The 17,872-nt window shown below is 34.8% G+C and overlaps 1 protein-coding gene across 1 annotated transcript; it reads left to right on the top strand.

Moving 5' to 3' along the window:
• Nucleotides 1-144: 144 nt before the first annotated feature.
• On the top strand, nt 145-5,467 carry GCK72_020876 (uncharacterized protein; the record flags this gene model as incomplete). The annotated part of the gene is made up of 3 exons (XM_053733858.1): nt 145-153; nt 197-553; nt 5,228-5,467. The coding sequence occupies 3 exons, from the start codon at nt 145-147 to the stop codon at nt 5,465-5,467; spliced, it is 606 nt and encodes a 201-aa protein (XP_053582771.1).
• Between the last annotated feature and the right edge of the window lie 12,405 nt (nt 5,468-17,872).

Genomic DNA, 17,872 nt, shown 5'->3' with positions numbered 1-17,872 from the left:
ACCTGATTTCTTTTTCTCAAAATGATCGTAGCTGGCATCTGGGTGTGTTATGGTGTACCATCCTTCTGTCTGGTCATATTTTTTCTCTTCTTTTTGGGAAAACCGGAATTCAAGTACTCATTTTATCGAGTTCTACAGTGCGATATGACTATAGTGAGTTGACATTTTTTGTTTAAGCTGTATCCTCCATTTTCAGAACATTTTATGCTACCTTAACACGTGGATCTCTAGACTCTACCACATCGAGACCACAATCCCCTTCATGATATGGGTCCATGACAACGCCTATTTTGTCTTCCGCGTCTATCGATTTTTTGTGAACTATTATCACAGTGCACAATCATTAAGTGTTATCATAATGGCTGCTCATCGATTTTGGTCCTCGAAATCTACTTCGAGCAACAGGTTTTGGAGCATGTATTATGGTCACGTGTATTTAGGACTGGCGGTGACTAGTGGGATTTTGACGATGCCAAATGTGTTTCTGGGATTGTATGCAGTAGATTATTATGATAGAGAAGCAGGCGTGTTTGTGATTAATAGACTAACTGCGGTAAGTTTAATTTTATTATTCTTTGAAATGACGTCACTCTACCTTACTAGGGAAGGTCATGGAATCAGTTTGGATAAAAGTTAGGAAAAATGACAAATTATTATCTTTCTGACACGCGAAAAATGTTGATTTTATCCGTGAATTTTCAGTCTATTTTTCCACACTTTGACCTTCTTTATCTATAACCAGACCTCGAGAACAAAACTGAGTATATATTCGGAATCAGCGTTTTTATCCTCAGCTTTCCAATGATATACACGGTCACATCCCATAACTTCAAGCGGACTCCATGACCGTCCCTAGTTAAATTTCAAGAAATACGCTGGGATGTTCATGACGAGTCAAATTAAACTTGTTGTATAAACTTAACCATAACCACTTTCGACCCTGAGAATTTCAAAACTGCAAGAAAAATTTAGCCAAGTGCTCACTTGGATCAAGTTATGAGTCGTCAAACTATTACTATTGGAAAGTTACACTCATAACTTGATCCACGCAAGCAGTTGGCAGATTTTTCTCGCAGTTTTGAAATCCTCAAGACAGCATGGTCAAATTTATACAAAAGGTTCATTCTGACCTTCTAGAGGGAGAAAGAAGGAGAGCGCAGAGAAGCTAGAGTGTCTGACTTCTCTGCGCTCTCATCCCATTCAACGTTCTCGTTTTCAGGATAAAGTAATCCTTGGAAACTTCATTCTTATGACCAAAAGCTTAATATTTTTTGCGATAATATTTGTTCTAAGCATTTCAACACTGTACTTGCTCCAAAAACGATTTCCCTACCAAACTTCAAGTCTCCAAGTGAAAACAATGATGAAAAATCTGACAACTATTGCTTTTATGAACTCATTTCTATTTTTTGTGGTTCTACTTTGGCCGATAATTATAAGTATTTTTGTCACACTTTCTGGAGAGTTTCAATACAATGCAGTGATGTTCGTATCAGATGTGGTGAGCACTAGAGTGTGGTTGCATAGTCATCTCATTGGTTTCAGCTATCCCTATCCCTCCCTTATATTCTCATGGCATTTGATAAAAATGTGCAGACCACGATGTCGAAAATGATGGACTCTTGGGGCCCTCGGGTTCAACATTCGGGAAGTTTTACAATGCAACGGAGATCAAATTTTTTGTAATTTACCTGTGTTTGAAAGTACATTATTTTGAACTTTTTTAAATTTTTTGGTGCATAATAAACTTTAGAAAGGGTAAAATTGAAGTATTTTATTCGGTCTTACAAAATGTCTACTCGTTCTTGTTAGAGTAAACTCTATATTTTTCAATTCCAATAATGGATACCATCTCATAGTCATGCAATTTTAATATTATCAATCTTTGATTAATCAAATAAAAAATAATTTAAGTCAAGGTAGAAAATCGGTACATCGAGAGCAGGTGAAAACATGTTTTTTCATTGGAAATGTCTTACCAAGTGTTTCTAATTTTACATTTGATCACGAGGAGATTTCTCTCCATATCGGATAAGCAATTCTTGAGAAAATGTTCCTAAAATTCCTCTGAGAAACTATATAAGACAATGACACAACTCCAGGAATATTGAGCACAAAAACAAAATATGATATAAATTTAACAGTGCTGTCATCGTTCATTTGAAAATAATCTTCTAATAATACGCAAACTAAGTGTGCAATGCTGTGAAACTGAAAATGGTTCGATACTGATAAAACTTGGAAATAATGCAATTTTTCTAGAAAAATCTCACCATTAACAAAGAATGAATAGGGGTAAATTGATACAATAAATAAGTTCCTCTGTCCATGCTCTCCAATTTTCTAAAAAGTCGATAAATGTGTATGTATACCGCAGCACTAATGATAGAAATAGTAAAAATAATTATGTTATAAATGTACAAAGTTTGAGGTGAACATCGAGCCTCTCTTTTAAAAAAAGTACAAAAGACTGAAAAAAAAGTTTGTCTGAAATTATCTGGATAGAAATGAAAGCTCACAAGCAGCATAGCTATAATGGATAACTGATGCATACACCAGGCAGATTTCACATTTCAAAAATATTCTGAAAATGAAAGATATTAGTTTTCAAAATGGTCACCTGACCCTGTGACTAAGCTTTTGTACTTTGGCAAGTAGAAAATAGTAATTCTCTGTATTGCCGCTAAAAATGAAAACATTCCGATAATAGCGAATACTTCCCAAGTCCAACATAAATATTTCTATAATCACACACCACATTGTGATAATCGTTTGAAAATCCCCATCGTCTGAAATTTTCCCGAAAAAAGTAACCAGAAAACAGAAGTCAGCCACAACCAGAAAGACAGCAGAGTTATAAAATAATTGATTGAATATTGGCTTGTGAAAATTTTGATCATTTTCATCAGACTCTTTCCGTATTTTGTATAAAATCAGACAGATGAATAAAAAATGATTAATGAGAAACATGATAGTACCGTAAGTTTGAACGCCAGTGGCGAGATAATATTGGAGATCACTCGAATCATTATGATAGCGGGCACCCAAAATCACCGTGATGAACATGTTGTCGGAGAAAATGTTAGAAATGCGCAGACACCGGATAACAGACAGGTGGAAACAGGGGTTGATCAACAGCTATGAAATAGTGTGACTTTGCGTAAAACCTATGTTATATGTATAGAAAAAATTGTAGAAGAAATTATTTTACAATCTTCTAACATCAAAATGAAAACAATGATGAAAACCTGTAAGATGTGATGAGCATTAAAGTGCGTTTGTATAATCAACGATCTTATTGAACTTTTTGCGATTTTTCTTTTGAACCTTACAAGGGAAGTCTTTGAAGACGCCACTTTCAAAAGACCTATAAATTTGGTGACAACTAATTGTGAAAGTTTTCCACATCTTTTATAGGCAGATCTTCTTGCCACGTGTGACCTCGGGGTTAAGCGATCACTCGGCTAGGTCATGCTAGTTCACGCCACAACAAGAATGTTATGTGTTTTTTGTAAGATTGAATAAAATACTTCAGTCTCACCCTTTCTAACAAGGGAAGTCTTTGGAGACGCCACTTTCAAACGACCTATGAGTTCGGACATAGGTATTTTCGACCACGAGGAGTCCATTTCCGCAGTCTCACCCTGCTAAATGTGTCTGCGAGCCAAGTTATGAGCTCTCAAACTTTTCATGTGGATAAGCTTTTGTATTTTATTCAATCTTACAAAAAACACATAACATTCTTGTTGTGGCGTGAACTAGCATGACCTAGCCGAGTGATCGCTTAACCCCGAGGTCACACGTGGCAAAAAGATCTGCCTATAAAAGATGTGGAAAACTTTCACAATAAGGTGTTTATTCTCACCATGTAAATAAATGGTTTTTTACTTGCCTTCTTCTGCCACCAAAGGACATAATGATTATCTTGCGAAAGTGTCTCCTCGAGCTTGTTATATGATTAGAGTAAACTCTATATCTTTAAAGTTCGAAGTTTATTTTTCTCGTTTTTCATTTCCTTGTTCACAATTATCATAGTTGGGATTCGGTTGTCAGAATATAGTAAAGTAATACTTAATATGAGGGAGACCATCTCATATTCATACAATTGAAAACTATTGTTCTCGGATTGAACAAATTAAATAATGTCAGGTGAAAACATGTTTCGCATTTTCGAAAATGTCTTACCAAGAGTTTCAAATTTCACATTTATTCACGATGAGATTTCTCTCCATATCGGGTAAGCAATTCTCAAAAAAATGTTTCTGAAATTTCTCTGAGAAACTATATAAGACAATGACACAACTGCAGGAATGTTAAACACAAAAGCAAGATATAATATAAATTGAATAGTGCTGTCAACGTCCATATGAAAATAATCATCTAATAATACTCCAACCAAATGAGCAACACTATGAAACTGGAAATGACTCGATAGTGGTAAAGCTTAAGAACAATGGAACTGTTTCTAGAAAAACCTTACCAATAACAGAGAGTGTATAGGGGTAAACTGATACAATAAATAAGTTCCTCTGTCCATGCTCTCCAATTTTCTAAAAAGTCGATAAATGTGTATGTATACCGCAGCACTAATGATAGAAATAATAAATATCATGATGCTATAAATGTACAAAGTTCGATGTGAACATCGAGCCTCTGTTTTATAAACAATACAGAAATCTGAAAAAAATATTTGTTTGAAATCACTTGATTCAAAAATCAAGCTCACAAGTAGTATAGGTATAATGAATAACTGATATATACACCAAGTATATTTCATATTTCAACCATTTTCTGAAAAAGAAATATGTTAGTTTTCAAAATGATCACCTGACCCTGTGACTAAGAACTTGTATTTTGGCAAATAGAAAATAGTCATTCTCTGTATTGCCGCTAAAAATGAGAAAATTCCAATAATAGCAAACAGAATACTTCCCAAATACATCAAAAACGTTTCAATAATTAAACAAAGGATTGTAATAATCGTTTGAGAACTCATATCGTCTGAAACGTTCCCAAAAATAGCAATCAGGAAACATAAGTCAGTTGCAACCAGCCAGAAAGCAGAGTTATAAAATAATTGATTGAATATTGGCTCGTGAAAATTTTGATAATTTTCATCTGATTTTTTCCGTAATTTGTATAATATCAGACAGATGAATAGAAAATTGTTGATGAGAAACATTATGGTACCGTAAGTTTGAAGGCTTGTAGCAAGATAATATTCCAGAACACTCGAATCATTATGATAGCGGATGCCTACAATCAACCCGATGAACATGTTGCCGGAGAAAGTGTTAGAAATGCGGAGACACGGAATAATGGACAGGTGGAAAAGAGGGTTTATTCAGCAGTTGTGGAATATTGTGACTTTGCGCAAAAGCTATATGATATGTGGAAAACATTTCTTGTTGCGACGGTTATTGGGCAGGTGAACCCCGAACCGACCGCAATGAGTGAGAGAGTGTGAACTTAGAAAGTTAACCAACACAGAATTATACAAATGGTTTATTAGAGTAATCTCAATAGGAGAAACACCATAGTTGGAGGAATCTCTTCATGCATTGACGACGATGGGTGGTCCTTTGTATCCTTGATGTTGGCGATAGCAGATGACTTGTCGCTGTGAGCAGTTGAGAAGAGGATCCAATAGGCAATGTGTAGACGATGAACTTCCGATACTGATTGGTAGCTTATGTTGACATTGAAACGTGGCAAATGTCATCTTGATAAGAGTATTGAGTCCGTTTCACGTGTTTAGTAGGCTAAGTAATTCACCTTTGAGAGTGTCATTAAGTTCACCGTTGTATATTTTATTAATTACGTGGAAATAATCTACGAGTTAGATTGTACCAGTTGTGGCAATATAACTGGGGCTATTATTGTTACGACATTTCTTTTCATAACTGCGTAGCGATCTTATCGGTTTCAGCTATCCCTATCCCTCCCTTACATTCTCATGACATTTGATAAGAATGTTCAGGCGATGATGTCGAAGATGATGAATTCTTAAGGGATCTCGGGTTCAAGAGAGGGGAAATTTTACAATACAACCTTTGCATAAAAAAGTAATGACAGGGGGCAAAATGGGTACGTTGAGCAGGAGAAAACATGTTTCGTATTGTCATCGAAAATATTTTACCAAGAGTTTCAAATTTCAAATTTATTCACGGATTTGGATATTGGCGTCAACAAATGGTGTTTAAAAAATTTTTAAAAAATATGGCAGGATGGAAAATGGGTAATTTTGAATTTCACATATATTTATTTGAATTAAAGATTTTGGTTTTACTCGTTCAAATAAATATATGTGAAATTCAAAATTACCCAAAAAAGGTTCAAATTTCAAGCTCACTAGCAGCGTAGCTATAATGAATAACTGATACATACACCAGGCAGATTTCATATTTCAACAATATTCTGAAAATGAAAGATATTAGTTTTCAAAATGGTCACCTGACCCTGTGACTAAGAATTTGTACTTTGGGAAGTAGAAAATAGTTATTCTCTGTATTGCCGCCAAAAATGAGAAGATTCCGATAACAGCGAATAGAATACTTCCCAATTGCATCAAATACATTTCAATAATCAAGCAAAACATTGTAATAATCGTTTTAAAACTTTCAGCGTCTGAAATTTCGCCGAGAAAAGTGATCAGATGTCAGATGTCAGTTGCAACCAGCCAGAAAGCAGAGTTATAAAATAATTGATTGAGTATTGGCTCGTGAAAATTTTGATCACTAACATCTGATTTTTTCCGGAATTTATATAGAATTAGACAGATGAATAGAAAATTGTTGATGAGAAACATTATGGTACCGTAAGTTTGAAGGCTTGTGGCAAGATAATATTCCAGAACACTCGAATCATTATGATAGCGGATGCCTACAATCAACCCGATGAACATGTTGCCGGATAAAATGTTAGAAATGCGGAGACACTGGATAACGGACAGGTGGAAAAGAAGGTTTATTCAGGAGCTATGGAATATTGTGACTTTGCGCAAAAGCGATGTGATATGTGAAAAACATTTCCTTTTAAAATTGCGTTGCCTCCGAATGGTAACGTTGATGAAAACCCTATTGCAGTGATGATGTCATCGGATGTGGTGAGTGTTAGAGCACGGTTGCATAGTCATCGATCTAATTGATTTCAGCTATCTCTATCTCTCCCTTATGGCATTTGATAAAAATGTGCAGACGACGATGGCAAACATTTTGGATTCTTGGGGGATTCCGCTGCACATTCCACTGAACTTTACAGGATTCTTTCCTGCATAATAAACTTGAGAACGAGTAAAACCAAAATCTTTAATTCAATCTTACAAAAAAAACTCATAAATTTCTCATACAAAATGTCTCCTCGAGTGTCTCCACAAAACGTCTCCATTTTTTAATATGGGAGAGACCATCTCATACTCATACAATTGTAATATTACAAATTTTCAATATAACGTATTAATAAATTTTATGTCAAGGCGGAAAACGGGTACGTTGAGAGCAGGTGAAAACAAGTTTCACATTTTCATCCGAGATGTCTTACCATGAGTTTAAAATTTCCCGTTTATCCATTTTATTATTATTTGATTAATCCGATAAAAAATGATGCGTAGGTGGAAAATTCGTAGTTTCAAATTTCACATTTGTTCACGAAGAGATCTCTCTCCACATCGGGTAAGCAATTCTTGAAAAAATGCTTCTAAAATTCCTCTGAGAAACAATGTAAGACAATGACACAACTGCAGGAATGTTAAACACAAAAGCAATATATAATATAAATTGAATAGTGCTGTCAACGTCTATTTGAAAATAATCATCTAATAATACTCCAACTAAATGAGCAACACTGTGAACCTAAGTGATAAAAATTGAGAATAACACAATTGTTTCTAGAAAAACCTTACCATCAACAGAGAGTGGATAGGAGTAAACTGATACAATAAATAAGTTCCATCCATATTCTCCAATTTTTTAAAAAGTCGATAAATGTGTATGTATACCGCAGCACTAATTAAAGAAATAATTAAAATAATGATGTTATAAGTGTACAAAGTTCGATGTGAACATCGAGCACCTGTTTTATCAACTGTACAAAAGACTGAAAAAAGTTTGTCAGTAATTATTTGGTTTAAAATTCAAGCTCACAAGCAGCGTAGTTATAATGGATAACTGATACATACACCAGGCAGATTTCATATTTCAACAATATTCTGAAAATGAAAGATGTTGATTTTCAAAATGGTATTCTCACCCCGTGACTAAGAATTTGTACTTTGGCAAGTAAAAAATAGTTATTCTCTGTATTGCCGCCAAAAATGAGAACATTCCGATAATAGCAAATAGAATACTTCCCAAGTACATCAAATATATTTCAATAACAAAACAAATTGATGTAATACTTGTTTTAAAACTTTCAGCGTCTGAAATTTCGCCGAAAAAAGTAACCAGGAAACAGAAGTCAGTTGCAACCAGCCAGATAGCAGAGTTATAAAATAATTGATTGAATATTGGCTCGTGAAAATTTTGATCATTAACATCAAGTTTTTTCCGTAATTTGTATAAAATAAGACAGATGAATAGAAAATTGTTGATGAGAAACATGATAGTACCGTAAGCCTGAAGGCCTGTAGCGAAGCTAGATTCAAGAACATTCAAATCTTTTTGATGGCGGACGTATAAAATCATCAGGGTGAACATGGTGCCGGAGAAAATGGTAGAAATGCGGAGACACTGGATAACGGACAGGTGGGAAAGAGGGTTTATTCAGGAGCTATGGAATATTGCGACTTCGTGCAAAAGCGATGTGATATATCAAAAACGTTTCCTTTCAAAACTGCGTTGCCTCCGAACGCTAACGACGATGAAACACCTGATGCAGTGATGATGTCATCGGGTGTGGCGAACACTAGAGCGCTGTTGCTGAATCTGCGGTCTCATTGGTTTCAGCTATCTCTATCTCTCCTTTATGGCATTGGATAAGAATGTACTGGCGACGATGTCTAAAATGATGGATTCTTGGGGATCTCGGGTTAAAGAGGCTGGAAGTTTAACAATGCCACAGAAATCAAATTTTTCATAATTTACATGTTTGTATCGCATCGCTATCACGGACAGTGTAAATATGGGTTTCGCAACGAACGCGCGTCGCTGCTTGCGTTTGTATTCAACGTAAGACAAGGACAGTCCTCATTCTCCCCATAGACTGCCTAACAGAATGACTAGTCGTCCCCTTCGGTTTCTGATTTTTTGAGAATTATTGTTCTTTCCCCTAGCCTCCAGTGGCGTGACGGAGATTTTGTGAGATGTCAACGACACCATCCGCCATGTTGGGGCTAGGACCATTGAGGTCCCACTTGCTACTTTGGATCGTTTGAGGACACTGAAAATAAGGAAGTAAAAGCTGCCTTCACGATTGATGGGCCCTTGAAACACTCTAAGACAGCGTAAGTTTCTTGTCTTAGTTTTGCACTTATAATTTCGTTACAGGTATATCAATCATTTGTGTACGCCAAATTGCAAAGCTACTATCGAGTGGACCAACGTAGAAGAATTTTTGTCAAGGTCTTGAACCCGATTGCTACTGGCAAAAGTTTCGTTGTTTCTGTGGAATGAAAAGATGTCAAGATGCTGGAAAGCAGGAGTGTAATAGGAGATGGAATAGGCCACTACGTTTTAAGTGGTGCTTTTTCTTGCTTCAAAGTACTATTTCTTCTCATCTTAGTTTACTGAATCATTTACCTTTCAGTCTACACACCTGTTCACATTTTTGCATTGGATCCATCGCAATAAAATATTTCGTATACATTTTGCGTTCATTAATTCAATTGTTTGTTCCCGGATACCCCTCGATAGGAATAGCTGAAATCAATAATATCGCTATGCAGTTTTGAAAGGAAATGTTTTCTACATATCACGTAGCTTTTGCTCGAAGTCACAATATTTCATAGCTCGTAACCCCTGTTTGCACCTGTTCATTTTTCAGTGTCTCCACATTTCTAACATTTTCTCCGACACAATGTTCATTTCGGCGATTTTAGGCGTCCGTTCTTCAAATGATTCAAATCTTCTCGAATATTATCCTGCTACAGGCATTCAATATTACGGTACTATCATGTTTCTTATCAACAATTTTCTATTTATCTGTCTAATTTTATACAAATTCCGGAAAGAGTCTGATGTTAATGATCAAAATTTTCACAAGCCAATATTCAGTCAATTATTTTATAACTCTGCTATCTGGCTGGTTGCAACTGACATCTGTTTCCTGATTTCTCTTTTCGGAGATCTTACAGACGATGGGAGTATTCGATCGAATATTACAATTTGGTTTGTGTTGATTGAAGCGCTTTTGATATCTTTGGGAAGTATTCTTTATGCTATTATCGGAATGTTCTCATTTTTGGCGGCAATACAGAGAATAACTATTTTCTACTTGCCAAAGTACAAATTCTTAGTCACAGGGTCAGGCGACCATTTTGAAAACTAATACCTTTCATTTTCAGAATATTGTTGAAATATGAAATTTGCCTGGTGTATGTATCAGTTATTCATTATAGCTATGCTGCTAGTGAGCTTGGATTTTAAATTAACTAATCTCAGACAAACTTTTTCAGTATTCTGTAATGTATTAAAAACTATGGGAAAATGTTCTCATAAAATTATGTACATTTATAGCATTATTGTCTTCATTATTTCTATAATTAGTGCTGCGGTATACATACACATTTATCGACTTTTTCGAAAATTGGAGAATATGGATGGAACTTATTTATTGTATCAGTTTACTCCTATTCATTCTCTGTTAATGGTAAGGTTTTTTTTGAAAAATTTCATTATTTTCGTTTTTTTATCACTATCGAGACACTTTCAGCTTCACAGTGTTGCTCATTTAGTTGGATTGTTATTAGAGGATTATTTTCAAATAAACGATGAGCTCATTATCAAAGCGCCATCCTACTTTGTTTTTGTGTTTAACATTCCTGGAATTGTGTCATTGTCGTATATTGTTTCTCAAAGGAATTTCAGAAACATGTTTTGGATAATTGCTATACCGATTTGGAGAGAAATCTCTTCATGAATAAATGTAAATTTTGAAACTCTTGGTAAAAAATTTTCAATGAAAATGCGAAACATGTTTCCACCTGCTCTTAACGTAATCATTTTCTATCCTGTTTCGTAGTTGAAATAGACCAAATGCCGTATTTTCGAGCTTTGCAGGTGTGAAAAGAACTGCAAATCATATTTTCCGCTTCGAGACCATTCCGAACCAATTAGATGCGCCTTTAACACCCTCCGGCAGCAGACCGTGAATTATATTCCAGATTTCTCTCCGATGAATACGGATAATTATGAAACCAAAGACGTCTACCACTCTTACACTGAATCGATAATTTTCTCTCAATCTCCAACTTCTTCCACAGCCAACAACAACAAGAAGTGCCAGAAATTTGATAAAAATTGTATTTTTAAACGAATTAAAATTTTAGATGAATACAATAACTGCTTTCTGTTTAAAAAAAAGTAAAATATATGAGTATCGGCAAAATCTTTTTTTATTTAGTTTCATGGTGACCATTTTTTTGTTTAAAATTGCACAATTATTCACGAAGAGATTTCTCTCCAAATCGGTAAAGCAATTATCCGAAACATGTTTCTAAAGTTTCTCTGAGAAACGATATAAGATAATGAGACAACTCCAGGAATATTCAACACAAAAACAAAGTAGGATGTCACTTTGATAGTTTCATCGTCCATTTGAAAATAATCCTCTAATAATACTTCGACTAAATGAGCAATACTGTGAAGCTGAAAATGACTCGATAGTGATACAACTTTAAAATAATGGAAAGTTTTCCAGAAACAATCTTACCAATAACAGAGAGTGGATAGGAGTAAACTGATACAATAAATATGTTCCTCTGTCCCTACTCTCCAATTTTCTGAAAAGTCGATAAATCTGTATGTATATCGCAGCACTAATTGTAGAAATAGTAAAAACAATTATGTTATAAATGTACATAGTGTGATAAGAACAGTGATCCCCCTTTAATTTGTTAAAAGGACACACGACTGAAAAAGTTTGTCTGAAATTATCTGGATAGAAATTCAAGCTCACAAGCAGCATAGCTATAATGGATAACTGATGCATACACCAGGCAGATTTCATATTTCAACAATATTCTGAAAATGAAAGATATTAGTTTTCAAAATGGTCACCTGACCCTGTGACTAAGAATTTGTACTTTGGCAAGTAGAAAATGGTTATTCTCTGTATTGCCGCCAAAAATGAGAACATTCCGATAATAGCAAATAGAATACTTCCCAAGTACATCAAATATATTTCAATAATCAAACAAAACATTGTAATACCCGTTGTATACCTCCCATCGTCTGTAAGTTTCCCGAAACAAAGAAACAAGAAACTGAAGTCAGTTACAGCCAGCAAGAAAGCAGAGGTATAAAATAATTGATTGAATATTGGTTCGTGAAAATTTTGATCATTTTCATCTGTTTTTTTCCGGAATTTGTATAAAATTAGACAGAAGAATAGAAAATTGTTGATGAGAAACATGATAGTACCGTACGTTTGAAGACCTGTAGCGAGGTAATGCTCGTAAATAGTTGAATTTTTTCGAACGCGGAAGCCTGCAATCACCAAGGTGAACATTGTCGGAAGAAATATCAGAAATGCGGAGACACTGGATAACGGACAGGTGGAAAAGAGGCTTTATTCAGGAGCTGCGGAGTTTTGCGACTTTGCGCAAAAGCGATTTGATATGTAGAAAACATTTCCTTTATTATGATAGCGGGCGCCTAAAATCGCTCTGGTAAACACGATCGGAAGAAATATCAGAAATGCGTAATAGAAAATTACTCGATTTTCTTTTCCGCAATTTAGGCAGGTGAAAAAGGAGAAAAAATTCGTTTCAAAACTGCGCAGCGTCCGAATGCTAACGATGAAGAAAAACCTGATGCAGTGATGATTTCATCGGGTGTGGAGAGCATTAGAGCGCGGTAGCAATAAACATCACATAGGTTTCGCAAGAAGAAACATTATTTCAGAGCTGATGATCAGCCCGTTTTCCACCTGTCCGTTATCCAGTGTCTCCGCATTTCTAACATTTTCTCCGGCACCATGTTGAACCTGATGATATTATACGTCCGCCATCAAAAAGATTTGAATGTTCTTGAATCTAGCAGCAAAATATGATGGTATTTTGATAGTGGTGTCAACGTTCATTGCTACCGCGCTCTAATGCTCTTCACACTCGATGACATCATCACTGCATCAGGAGACTACATAGTTTTGAAACGAAATTTCTATCTTCATTTTCACCTGCCTATTATCCGGTATCTATCTCCGCATTTCTGATATTTCTTCCGATCATGTTTACCAGAGCGATTTTAGGCGCCCGCTATCATAATGATACAAGTATTTACGAGCTTTTCCTCGCTACAGGCCTTCAGGCTTACGGTACTACCATGTTTATCATCAACAATTTTCTATTCTTTTGTCTAATTTTATACAAATCCAGGAGGAAAGAGTCTGATGTTAATGATCAACATTTTCACGAACCAATATTCAATCAATTATTCTATAACTCTGCTATCTGGCTGGTTGTGACTGACATATGTTTCCTCCTCACTTTTTTCGGGAAACTTCTAGACGATGGGAGTATTCGAAGGAGTATTACAGTGTTTTTTGTGATTATTGAAGCGCTTTTGGTGATCTGGGGAAGTATTCTATTTGCTATTATCGGAATGTTCTCATTTTTGGCGGCAATACAGAGAATTACTATTTTTTACTTGCCAAAGTACAAGCTCTTAGTCACAGGGTGAAAATTACCATTTTGAAAATCAACATCTTTTATTTTCAGAGTATTGTTAAAATACGAAATCTGTCTGGTGTATGTATCAGTTATTCATTATACCTATACTACTTGTGAGATTGAATTTTAAACCGATCAATTTCAGACAAACTTTTTACAGTCTTTTGTACTGGTTATAAAACACAAGCTCGATGCTCACATCAAACATTGTACATTTATAACATCATAATTCTAATTATTTCTATAATTAGTGCTGCGGTATACATACACATTTATCGACTTTTTCGAAAATTGGAGAATATGGATGGAACTTATTTATTGTATCAGTTTGCTCCTATCCACTCTCTGTTAATGGTAAGGTTTTTTTCTGGAAACAATTTCATTATTTTCAAGTTTTATCCCTATCAAGTGATTTCCAGTTTCACAGTGTTGCTCATTTAGTTGGCTTATTATTAAACGATTATTTTCAAATAAACGTTGAAACCACTATTACATTGCCATCCTATTTTGTTTTTTTGTTCAACATTCCTGGAGTTGTCTCATTGTCTTATATTGTTTCTCAGAGGAATTTTAGAAACATGTTCTGGTTAATTGCTATACCTATTTGGAGAGAGATCTCTTCATGAATAAGCCTGCTTTCAACGTAACCATTTTCTATCCTGACATAATTTTTTTCATTTGATTGATAATAATTTCACAATTGTATGACTTTATGAGATGGTTTCATTCATATTAAAATAACTTTTCTATTTTCCAAAAAACCGGATTCCCGACTATGATAATTTTGAACGAAGAAATGAAAAATGAGTAAAAAAAACGTTGAAATTGGAAACTATTGAGTTTACTCTAATCAAATAACAAGCTCGATGAAAATTTTAAAAAAGAAGATTGTCTGTTTTTTGTAAGATTGAATAAAATACTTCAGTTTTACCATACTTGTCAACCGAGCCGAAACGGGCCGACACGGGCCGGCTCGTAACTCGCGTCAAAATGAATATATGTAGATCTCGACGAGTTCTATGTCCGTGACCTACTACGGGCCTGATGTCTATTCGTTAATGTGCCGCGGGCTGGCTAGAATGGCTTTTTTGGCCATTTTCGCGTTTTTTGGCACTTTTTCCCGGCCCGTGACACATTAACGAATAGCCATCCGGCCCGTAGTAGGTCACAGATATAGAACTCGTCGAGATCTACATTTTGGTATATTTTTCAGCTCATAATATCCGTGTCGGCCCGTTTTGGCCCGGTTGACAAGTATGAGTTTTACCCTTTCTAAAGTTTATTATGCAGGAAATCCCTCAAAAAGTTCAGCGGAATGCACTTTCAATCACTCCAGAAAGCTGATTAAATTTGATTTATTTTATTTTTTCATTAAGATTTCATGAATAATGAAAGAGAGAAAAATATACAAATGAAAAAAAATTTAGGCAAAAAAGGAAAACAACACGTACACAAGAATTGTGATTTTACCAGGCTTGATATAAAAGTAATATAACGATAAGAGACCATTAGAATACACAATTAAGCATACTTGCAACGGGCCGGGCCCAAAGCCCGGTTGAAAAAATTTGAACTAAATTTTGAACAAAAATTTGAATTTTCTTGATTTTTTTCCAAATACGTCGAATTTTCGAATATACTTCAGAATTCAGTCAAAAGCTAATTATGCATCAAAAATTTGAATTTTTTAATGAAATTTCAAAAAATTTCAAAAAAATTGGTAAAATTAGGTACCTTTTTGGAAACTGGGCTATAAATTTGCAAGAATGCAATTAAGATAGGGGGGAGGTCAGAGTTAATGTGGTCCAACTGTTGTTTTGTTCAAGAGGCGGCTCACAAAAAGTGTTTTCGAAGTTCTGTTTTTGACTCCAAAGATTTAAAAAAAACTGACAACCTTCTCTTGCAAAATGTCTCATCGAGCTTGTTATTTGATTAGATTAAACTCTATACTTTTAAATTTCAACAATAACATTGGTGTTTACGTCAAAAAGAAATTTGCAAAAAGAGACATCATCAGCGAATACATCGGATATGTAGAGCTGGGCACAATGAGTGAAGATCAAGAAGCAAAATTTAATTGGGCCACTTGCTACTTTGGAAGATTTGAGGGAACTGAAAATAAGGAAGTCAAAGCTGCCTTCACGATTGATGGGTCCTTGAAACACTCTAAGACAGCGTAAGTTGCTTGTCTTAGTTCTGCACTAATAATCCTGTTACAGGCATATCAATCATTTGTGTACGCCAAATTGCGAAGCTACTATCGAGTGGACAAATGTAGAATGAAAACAAATTTGGAAGAATCGTTGTAAAGATCTTGAACCCAATTACTAAAGGAAAACAGATATTCTTCAACTACTACTGGCAAAAGTTTAGTTGATTCTGTTCCCTGAAAAGATGTCAAGCTGCTCGAAAACAAGAGTATAATAAGAGATGGAATAGGCCACTACCTTTTAAGTGGTGCTTTTTCTTGCTTCAAAGTACTATTTCTTCTCATCTTAGTTTACTGAATCATTTACCTTTCAGTCTACACACCTGTTCACATTTTTGCATTGGATCCATCGCAATAAAATATTTTGTGTACATTTTGCGTTTATTAATTCAATTGTTTGTTCCCGGATACCCCTCGATAGGAATAGCTGAAATCAATAATATCGCTATGCAGTTTTGAAAGGAAATGTTTTCTACATATCACGTAGCTTTTGCTCGAAGTCACAATATTTCATAGCTCTCTGTTTCCACCTGCCCATTTTTCAGTGTCTCCACATTTCTAACATTTTCTCCGACACAATGTTCATTTCGGCGATTTTAGGCGTCCGTTCTTCAAATGATTCAAGTCTTCTCGAATATTATCCTGCTACAGGCATTCAATATTACGGTACTATCATGTTTCTTATCAACAATTTTCTATTTATCTGTCTAATTTTATACAAATTCCGGAAAGAGTCTGATGTTAATGATCAAAATTTTCACAAGCCAATATTCAGTCAATTATTTTATAACTCTGCTATCTGGCTGGTTGCAACTGACATCTGTTTCCTGATTTCTCTTTTCGGAGATCTTACAGACGATGGGAGTATTCGATCAAATATTACAATTTGGTTTATGTTGATTGAAACGTTTTTGATATCTTTGGGAAGTATTCTTTATGCTATTATCGGAATGTTCTCATTTTTGGCGGCAATACAGAGAATAGTTATTTTCTACTTGCCAAAGTACAAATTCTTAGTCACAGGGTGAAAATCACCATTTTGAACATCAACATCTTTCATTTTCAGAGTATTGTTGAAATATGAAATTTGTCTGGTGTATTCATCAGTTATTCATTATACCTATACTACTTGTGAGCTTGAATTTTAAATTAACTAATCTCAGACAAACTTTTTCAGTGTTCTGTAATGTATTAAAAACTATGGGAAAATGTTCTCATAAAATTATGTACATTTATAGCATTATTGTCTTCATTATTTCTATAATTAGTGCTGCGGTATACATACACATTTATCGACTTTTTCGAAAATTGGAGAATATGGATGGAACTTATTTATTGTATCAGTTTACTCCTATTCATTCTCTGTTAATGGTAAAGTTTTTTTGAAAAATTTCATTATTTTCGTTTTTTTATCACTAACGAGACACTTTCAGCTTCACAGTGTTGCTCATTTAGTTGGATTGTTATTAGAGGATTATTTTCAAATAAACAATGAGCTCATTATCAAAGCGCCATCCTACTTTGTTTTTGTGTTTAATATTCCTGGAGTTGTGTCATTGTCGTATATTGTTTCTCAAAGGAATTTCAGAAACATGTTTTGGATAATTGCTATTCCGATTTGGAGAGAAATCTCTTCATGAATAAAGGTGATTTGAAACTCTTGGTAAGAATTTTCCAATGAAAATGCAAAACATGTTTTCACCTGCTCTCAACGTAACCATTTTCCATCGTGTTTCGTAGTTGAAATAGGCCAAATGCCGTATTTTCGAGTTTTGCAGGTGTGAAAAGAACTGCAAATCATGTTTTTCGCGTCGAGACCATTCCGAACAAATTAGATG

This window comes from Caenorhabditis remanei, chromosome V, assembly GCF_010183535.1.
Source record: "Caenorhabditis remanei strain PX506 chromosome V, whole genome shotgun sequence".
In the NCBI taxonomy this organism is placed as follows: Eukaryota; Metazoa; Nematoda; class Chromadorea; order Rhabditida; family Rhabditidae; genus Caenorhabditis; species Caenorhabditis remanei.
The sequence above is the reverse complement of the archived record's forward strand: the minus strand, read 5'-3'. Positions and strand labels throughout refer to the sequence as shown.